Source organism: Paroedura picta, chromosome 5 (assembly GCF_049243985.1).
Source record: "Paroedura picta isolate Pp20150507F chromosome 5, Ppicta_v3.0, whole genome shotgun sequence".
Taxonomy (NCBI): Eukaryota; Metazoa; Chordata; class Lepidosauria; order Squamata; family Gekkonidae; genus Paroedura; species Paroedura picta.
The window spans coordinates 111,713,590-111,723,204 of NC_135373.1; the positions used below are offsets into that span (position 1 = coordinate 111,713,590).

The 9,615-nt window shown below is 47.2% G+C and overlaps 1 protein-coding gene across 10 annotated transcripts in view; it reads right to left on the reverse strand.

Moving 5' to 3' along the window:
* BICD1 (BICD cargo adaptor 1) overlaps nt 1-4,749 on the reverse strand; it is a 194,597-nt gene extending 189,848 nt beyond the window's left edge. For 5 of the 10 annotated variants that reach the window (XM_077339927.1, XM_077339929.1, XM_077339926.1 and 2 more), the window contains exon 1: nt 3,909-4,747. In XM_077339927.1, coding sequence (XP_077196042.1) covers nt 3,909-4,121 — 213 coding nt within the window. In that variant the 5' untranslated portion in view covers nt 4,122-4,747. Of the gene's footprint in view, nt 1-3,908 lie in introns of all 10 variants that reach the window. The other 5 variants (XM_077339920.1, XM_077339924.1, XM_077339923.1 and 2 more) reach the window with 2 other exon arrangements.
* Nucleotides 4,750-9,615: the final 4,866 nt, after the last annotated feature.

Here is a 9,615-nt window from a genome sequence, read left to right on the forward strand (position 1 = left end):
AAGGCGTCACCCCAAGGGTTAGACATGACCCGGTGCTTGCACAGGGGATACCTTTACCTTTTTACATACATACATACATACATACATACATACATACATACATACATACATACATATTTCTATTCAGCCCTGTCTCAGCCAAAACAGGTGTGTGGAAAGATATGAAAAAACCTGGATAAAAGCAAATGTTTCTAAAGTGAAAATCTGATTTCCCAGAAGGATGCAGAAAGCTGTCAGGACCAGCTGCCTAGACTTTCATCTCAAAATTCTCCGCAACTATCAGATAAATAGGTAACAGCAATGTTAGAATGAAATGGGACCTTGCAGAGTACATTGTAGATTTTCACCTACCCAGCCTGTAGAAGGTTGGCTCAGAAGTAGTGTGTAACTATAACTTCATATAGCTTCAGAAATGTTCAAGATACCTGGAGCAAACTGTAAATCTTGTTACAGAACTTTCAAAGGACAAACATATCGACTTAAAGATAAGTTATATTTGGAACATAAAGAGTGGGAGAGGCGACACCTTGACCATACGCATATGTTTTATGTAGCAGTGTTCTACAAATGGCTCCGAAAACCTTCTCCACCATGGATGGAAGAGTTGGCAGACAAGGATAAGACATTAGAATGCTGAACGGAATTGTCACATTTGGGAGCAGGACTTCTCTGTATAAAACGCAGAAATTTCACAGCGGAAAGTTTATCCACCACTGCATCTCCGTGTTTTGGAAATCATGTGAATCTCAGGTTGACATATATCAATCAAAGTTACAGAAATGCTGTCGGGGAGGAGTAGCATTACTAACACTGGAGACCAACAAAATTCAGTTTAAATGCCAATTATGGTCTCTGCATGCTGAGCTATATCTTCTTTACATCCACTCCCAATAAAACATACATGCATTTTCTAATTTCTTCATGATATTTTATCACCTGTGCATTAAGATTCCCACATGCAGGTTGTGATACTTAGCTTTCTAAACATCTACCTCTGGAAAAGTTAATAACTAGCTGCTTCCCCACTTCCCTGGTTCATATCCATGGCCAGACATCACCAAAGCATACCTATTAAATTATCTTTCCTGCTCTTAGTATAACTCAGGCCTCAGAACAATACTTTTCTTCTCGCCTGCTTATCCAATGACTTCACTCCTTTAATCACCTTACAATACAAGCCATTTCAATTCATTCCTTGGATTAATCCTCCCGTTTCTTCTAGCAACTCTTGATTTTATAGTAACACATTACATTTTAAATGAATGGCTGCAGTTCAGCTCTATCATGCTCCCACTGCCTGGTCACTTATCTTCTCCTGTACCAGCTGTCCACAGAAATCCCTCACTAATCTCAAATATTAAATTTTGTTGAAAATGATGAAGTCAAGGTTTTATTAGAGCTAATGTATCAGATCAACACTGAAAAAAAATCAAGTGCATTTTAGAAAGTTGATGTTTTCTAAGGAGACATGTCATATTTCAGCAGATGCGTCCACCGGAGCAACAAAGTTTTAGTTATTAATTAGCAAAAAAGCCTGTTGTATCTAAAAATACAAGGGGCACTAGTCTCCTCCCACTGCCCCTGGCAAGCCAGCCGGGCCTTGGAGAGGCCATCACGAGCTTGGAGAGGCCATCATGAGTGTTTTTGGGGTGGGGGGGAACACTGGTGGGGACTCCCTTTGTCCTCCCCCCCTCAGTCCTAGGTAGATCCGACAAAGCCTGGGGAGGCCTCGGTGGGCATTTTTGGGGTAGTGGGGGGAAGTGCTGGCAGGGACTCCACTCCCCCCCTCCACTGCTCCAAAAAGACCTGCCAAGGTTTCTGCAGGCCTCAGTGGGCCTGCCCAGATGGGGGGGGGGAATGTTGGCAGGGACTCTGTTCCTCCCGCCACTGCCCTGGGCAGCCCTGGCAAGGCGAGAGCGGCTTGGGGTGGTGGGAACTGGCTTGCCCTCCTTCCTGACCCCCATCAGCACCACCGAGTCCTAGCAAGGCCACAGCCAGGGCTGCTTAGGGTGAGTGGGAGTGGGGGCAGGGGCTCCCCCCCCTCCCACACCAGGTCTACAGTCCCAGGCCCTCTGCCCTCCCTCTCAGCTCCCACTCATCAGGATGGCACCATATGGAAGAAGTTGGAGGGGTATGCGGCCAGGGGCGGGACATCCTTCATGACTGGCCATTCGTTGAATGAACAGCCAATCACGGATGGGACAGCTGGGACAGCCTACCTGATTGGTAAGCAACGAGTCCCAACTCCTCCTAGCACCCTCTCACAGTTTTATTTATATGTTCATCACATAGCCAGGTATCCGAAAGCAAACACAAACAGGGCTTAAGACATTGTGTTTAAAAGTTTATGGTACTCTCAGGAAATAAAAGCAGGCTTAGGGTTATATTACATTTGATTGGGGCAAGGGCAAGAGAAAGAACAGATTCAGAGCTAGAAAATGCATCTTAAGCATGATCCAGCAGAAATGGAGGAATCTTGAAGTCACACTGATTTCAGTGGAAGACCTTTAACATGATCAAGTGGATCTTAAAAATGCTTACATTGCACTGGACTGCAGTTTTTATTTCTCCTATACTCCATCATACATATACATATACATATACATATACATATACATATACATATACATATACATATACATATACATATACATATACATATACATATACATATACATATACATATACATATACATATGGGCCTCTTGTGGCGCAGAGTAGTAAGCGGCTGAAAGGCTGTCTGAAGCTGTCTGTCCATGAGGCTGGGAGTTCAATCCCAGCAGCCAGCTCAAGGTTGACTCAGCCTTCCATCCTTCCGAGGTTGGTAAAATGAGTACCCAGCTTGCTGGGGGGTAAACGGTAATGACTGGGGAAGGCACTGGCAAACCACCCCGTATTGAGTCTGCCATGAAAACGCTGGAGGGTGTCACCCCAAGGGTCAGACATGACTCGGTGCTTGCACAGGGGATACCTTTACCTTTATACATATACAGCTAATTTAGCCAACTATTGTTTAAATATGATGTCATCGTGGTCAGCATACAAGCATATTTCAGAATTCTGAGATCGATCTGATTGGACAATGAGGCATACGGACATCTCATTGCACAGAGTGATATATGAATTACCATATTGTTGTTCTTCAAAAATAAGTCAGTGTTATGCAAAGGTTAGCTATAAAAAGAAGCTCTGTGTGGCTGAAAGAAATATGAATGCACTTCTCACGTCAGACAAACGCGGTGGCTAAAATAACATTTTTCAGGGTTGGTACAGAAACAGATTTTGATGGGAAGACAGCGGATGCCATTAATAGGTTAATACAAATCAGACATATAAATAGCCTCAAGAGCCTTCACCGTATTCTACACAGCAGCTTGCTGAGGTTTACACTATTATAAAAAGCATAACATTTTTTAGACAGCGTTGTTTTCATCATGTAGCTTTTGAAATATTCCTGCCTGCGGACGAGCCAAACTGTGCAGTTATAACTGCAATAAATGCCTCAATTTGTATCTGAAAGGCAGAAGTTGTGCCTGAACAAGTCCGGGGGAAGCCTGTACACTGCTAGGACTTTAATCAGCTGCAGGTTTAAAATATCACATCCATAATCCATCCCTAACCATCTTCTCTGAGCAGAGCTGATCCTTAAGCCCTGTGAGAAATCACACCTCCCCAACTCGGTCTCATGCATAACACATCTGCAAGATGCTACCACCGGTTATTCCCCATGCCTTAACACTCAAGTTCATCCTTCCAGCGAACATCCTTGAACTGAAGTGCTCCCCCCCCGCACCCCCCAATGCAGAGGCCCTGCAGTGAAAGGCAAGGAGCAATAAGGTGACACAAGGTGGGGAGAGGGGGGTGGGTGGTCAGAGAGGGAGGCAAGCGCCCAAACCCGTGCCACTCACCTCTCTCAGCTGCTCCAGCTCCTGTTTCAGGACATCATATTCCGCCTCCAGCTCATCGTACTGCTGCTTGAGGGTGAGTTTCTCCTCCAAGACCACCAGCCCGTATTCCGCCGCCTGGATCTTCTCATGGGTCGTCTCCGTGAGCTCTTTGGTCAGCCTCTCGATCTCGGTCTTGTAGCGATCCACCGTCTCCAAGACCTCTTCTGCAGCCATAGCCTTCTCGGGGGTGGAGGAGGAGGGGGGTGGGGGGAATGGGAGGCAAGGGAAGGATGGAGGCAGGCAGGCAGGCAGGCAGGCACGGGCGGATGGGCGATCCTCCCCCGGGGATGCTCCTGAGAAGAAGCCGCCAAGCTGCTCAAGGCCAGGGGAGCGCCGGCGATGCTCCCTGAAGAAGAGGCGAGGAGGGGAGGGCGCCCGGGGAAGCCTGCCCGGGCTGCTGCACCATTTCTCCCTTCGGCTCAACCGTGCACCGCTGGCGTCCGGGAAGCAGCAGCGGCAGCAGCAGCAGGAGGAGGAGGAGGAGGAAGAAAAAGAAGAGGAAGGGGGGCTCTTTTATTTTTTGCTTATTCAGAGGCCCCGGTCCGCCATGTCTCCGGGGCAGCTTCACTGCAGTCTCTCAGCTCTCCACCTGCTCCCCCCTTCCCTCGGCTGCAGGCAGCCTCTCCCCGCGGGCGTGTGAAAGAAAGAATGAAAAGCAAGCAAGCAAGCAAGCAAGAAAGCGGCCCGCCGCCTCCGGTGCAGCCCGTCGCCTCGGCAGGGGAAAGGGCGCCCACAGCATTCCCACCGCCGCGGGAAAGGCGGCTTCCCCCGGCCTCCGTCTCTCTCTCTCCCTCCCTCCCTCCCTCTCGCTCGCTCGCCAGCCCTCCCCGCCGCGGGGAAGGAGGACCGAGGGGGGCGATGACGACGATGGCGGCAGCAGCAGCAGCAGCGCCGCCGCCGCCTCCCCGCAGCAGGTCCCTTTTCCTTCCCGCGCTCGGCGAGGGCGCGAAGAGGGGCGGCGGGTTACCTCACGCGCCCCGAAGATGGCAGGGCAGGGAGGGAGGGGGAGAAGAGGGAATCTGTAATATGAGTTGGATGGAAGTGCTTCTTGGCTCAAGGAGGGATTGGGCTGTGGGACTCGCGGCCACTGGGTGCAGCCAGCAGGGTTGGGGAATGCTAGGCTGCTAGGGGACTTTGGGGGCGGGGCTACAGTGGGTGGGGTTTGGGGGCGGGACCGGCTAGGGAGTCCTCCCTCTGAGGCAGCCATTTTCTCCAAGGGAACTCATCTCTTAAGGTTGGAGATGAGCTGATCAAGGAGGCGTCAAGGAACACTGAGATGCAGCGGGAACCCACCAAGTTGGGGGAGGCCCGCTTGCTCTTCTGGTCTGTTCTTGCTGGGCCACAGGACCTCTGTCTTTAAGGGGTTAAGGTGGCTTATTTTTGAGCCATTGGGAGCCATTCCATCAAGGCCAGGGGTAGTGAAACTGCGGCCCTCCAGATGTCCATGGACTACAATTCCCAGGAGCCCCTGCCAGCAAATGCTGGCAGGGGCTCCTGGGAATTGTAGTCCATGGACATCTGGAGGGCCGCAGTTTCACTACCCCTGATCAAGGCCCTCAAGCACCTGGAGTAATTGGATGGTTGCTCAGGAGCAGATAGAGCTGGGTGTCATCTGCATACTGGTGACACCCTTACCCATTCCTAAAGAGTGCATAAATGTGATAAATATTATTGAGGAGAGGGTCCACAATTTATGAATGAGGAACTGCACACTGGAGCTGGCAGCGGTGCGACTGTTCCAATGGCCACCCTCAACCCTGGAGAAAGGAGATTGGCCATTGTGAAGCTGATCCCTGTATTCCCGCATCAATGTGGTAGCAAGTTAACAACGCATGCCCTACTAGGTTGAATGCTGCCATGAGGCCAAATAACACAAAGAGCACTGACCCACCTCACTCTAGTGGTTTCTGGAGGTCTTCTGTAAGAGCAACCAGAGCCATCTCCACCACATGGCCAGGATGGACTGCAAAAGATCCAGGACCAATGCTTCATCTAAGGCTTTTGACTGCCTGCTTGATCACCTTCTCCAGAAACACTAAATGTGATACGGAGTGGTAATTGGCCAGTTCCCATGGGTCTGATGATGGTTTCTTCAATAGAGACAGAACCAGGAATGTCCCTGAGGACAGGGACAGATTTCTCCTTTAGAGAAAATGGATACTTTGGAGAGTGGACTCTGTGGCACTGTACCCCATTGAGGCCTCAGGCTTCATCTCTCAATCTCCAGGAGTTTCCCAACCTGGATCTGGTGACCCTACCCTTCTAGAATCACAGAGTTGGAAGGGGCCATACAGCCCATCTAACCAATCCCCTGCTCGATGCAGGATCAGCCTAAAGCATCCATGATAAGTATCTGTCCAGCCACTACTTGAAGACTGTTGGTGCCCCTGCCAGTGGCCAGGAGGGACCTGGCAACCGTAAATTCCATACAGTCCATTCTCCAAAGCAACCATCTTCTCCAAAGGAACCAATCTCTGTGGTTAAAACTAGTTGTAATTCTGGCGCTGTTCCACCTGGAAATTGGTAACCCTAGACCTGGATTTATCCCCTGTACTGTGTCTTGAAGCTTGCTGGGTAACCCTAGGCAGTCAATCTCTCAGCTTAACTTATTTCAGGAGGTTGCTGTAAAATGGAGGAGGCAAGGCAAATGTTTTGGAGAAAAAATTGAATAAAAATGCACTAAGCAAACAAATGTGGTCGTGGCCTGTAGCACTGATAGCTATAATAAGAAATTAGAAACAAGCAAACAATCACTGTGATTGATTGTTTTCAGTTTATTACACTGTGATCCCATGTGGTTATATAATAAGAAATTAGACACACGCACACCACACAAACACAACCCTAATATTGCTTCTGTTTTTGGTTGAACATCAGCCTACCAAAGATAGAAAGTCAGCCCTCACATATTGGGATGAATAAGCAGGTGACATTTCCAAGCAGGCTTTAATCCTGGCAGCCCTCATGTCAGTATCAAGCACTGCATACTCATGTAGGCACATACTGCTGTTTCCTTTCTCGTAACATTATTCTAGTAAATCCTAGTCAGTGGCACCTTTAAGACCAATAAAGATTTATTCAAGGCATGAGCTTTCGAGTGCAAGCACTCTTCATCAGACTATGAAGTGACTATGAACTATGATTCTTAATTTTTTGTTTGATTCAGAATCCATCTTCTGAACACAGAGATGAATATATTTTTTTATATCTATGGGTCTATGAGAGATGCCTATGGCAGGGGTAGTCTACCATCGTTTGCTGGCAGGGGCTCATGGGAATTGTAGTCCATGAACATCTGGAGGACCACAGGTCCCCTGGCCTATGGGAACCAATGTAGGCTGTCCTTTTAACCATTAAAAGACAGTCTGGTATCAATGGGGATGGTTTCTTTGGGGGGCATAAATTTTGTGGCCAGGTAGAAGAGTCAACTGGAGATCCCTTGTGAGTCTTGGGTCTCTAGCATGCTGGGGGAGGTTGTACGAGCCTCACAAATTGAACCAATTCATTTGGCCCCTAAAAGCTTGTAATGGTTTGTGATTCGCAAACTGGGCACACCAAGAACCACGAACTGAACCACATTTTCCCAGTCTTAGCACATCCCTTAAAAAGATAAACACAGGCGTCTCCCGTGGTGTTCAACACACTTTTCTGTTAGACCACTGCTGCCTCTGATCACACAGAATTTAAAGTTTTCTGAAGACTCACAAAATTGAAACTGACGGTCGAAAAGTGAGTTCCATACCTTCTTTCAAATGGCATTTCTACAGGAAAAAAATAATCTTCAGTCTTTGATAGCAACATCAAAAGCCATATGTTTATGTCATTACATATTCACTTTCTCTCCTGGCAGTGAAGAAAGCCTAAAAAATCAGGATGCTGCTACGTTTGGCAGGCATGTTTCAGCAGAGGATATGGTACTGACTGTACTGTTAAAAATAGAAGCAGAGATTCATCCCAACGGTTTGCTCACTGGCATGGACAAGAACACAGACTACCTAGTTTGCCTGCTATTTCCACAGTCAATTGGAGATACTGTAGAATAACAAACTGCTCCAGACACAGAGGTAATATGTTAATTACTCCAATTTCTATAAAATCAGAATGGAAAACTAAGAAGCATTATTCAGTTGAAATAAAGTACAGTTTTCTGTCACTGGTACAAATATCCTTGCGTGCCTTCTTTTTAAACCTTCTGCGTACAGGTACATAGAACAAAGCTTAGCGATATTAGAATCGTAGAATCATAGAGTTGGAAGGATTCATAGAGGCCATCTATGGTAAACGCTCTGGTCAATGCAGGATCAGTCTAAAGCAGGGGTAGTCAAACTGCGGCCCTTCAGATCTCCATGGACTACAATTCCCAGAAGCCCCTGCCAGCGTTTGCTGGCAGGGGCTTCTGGGAATTGTGGTCCATGGACATCTGGAGGGCCGCAGTTTGACTACCCCTGGTCTAAAGCATCCGTGCTTCAAATGAAAAAGAGGTGTTCATAATGTATCAGTGTAGTAAACCCCTAGGCTACAGTCAGCATTCCCTTGGGTTTATCTTGTATAAAGTGGTTTCCTTGGGTCTCAGGTGGAAAGGTAACAGTGTTAAGCAGTTCTATATCCACCCCTCTTCTCCTCTAAGTTGGAAGCCAGAGATGGTGCATCCTTTTTAGCCTCCTCCCTCAGGCTTTTTAAAAGCCCCAGCCATGGCTGGGGCTTCCATAGGGCCCTTTCGCACACACTGAATAAAGCGCTTTCAGTGCATATGCAACCAGATTCTATGGTGTGAAACGGCAAACTCTATTTGCAAATAGCCGCCTAAGTGGATTGAAATTGCATTATTTAGCATGTGTTAGACCGTTTATGCACTGGGAACCTCACTGCCCCAGCTCCCGTGCAGGACCACAAATCCGGGCCTTGATGAGGTGCACCAGGCCGGATGAGCTGCACCAGGCCAAATGCTCCCCCATGTGGGTGCAGGAAGAGGTGGGGCAACCTGCCATTACTAAAATCTGCCAGCCTGCAGCCCGGCATGAAACCTCCAGTGCATAAACGGTCCAAAAGTAGCCTCCCCCTGAATCTCTATAGAGCGCGGCCATACTCATCAGTTACCAATAGTGATGCTGACACCATATTTTCCTTTGCTACTCCAAGGTCAGAGCCACCAGTCAGCCTGCTGTCAGAGGGACCATAAGAACTGACTAGCTAACTCTTTAAAAGAATGTATTTACTTTTGAAAAACAGGATACAAGAAGGGGAAAGGGGAAAAATGGGTTATAAGCCATAATTACATTTGCCAATCATGTAGTACATAATGCATAGGACAGCGCATCATTTCCCTTTCACCCCTATCCTTATAATTTATAAGGTATTATCTAGAAATAAAATTATTATTATTTCTGTCAGGGTACAACTTTATCCATCATTTAAGTTTCAGACTTCATAACAACTCTATTTTGTCTACACTGGTTTAATCGTTTCACCATCTCTACATATTAATGAGAACCTTTAATAGATAGGGAATGTTTCAATAGAACATGATGATACAGACCAGTACCATCTTCAATAGATTTATTTATTTATTTATTTATTTATTTATTTATTTGATTTGTATGACCGCCGCTCTCGGAAACCGGCTCGCGGCGGTTCACAATATTTTAATACAAATACAATATATTAACCA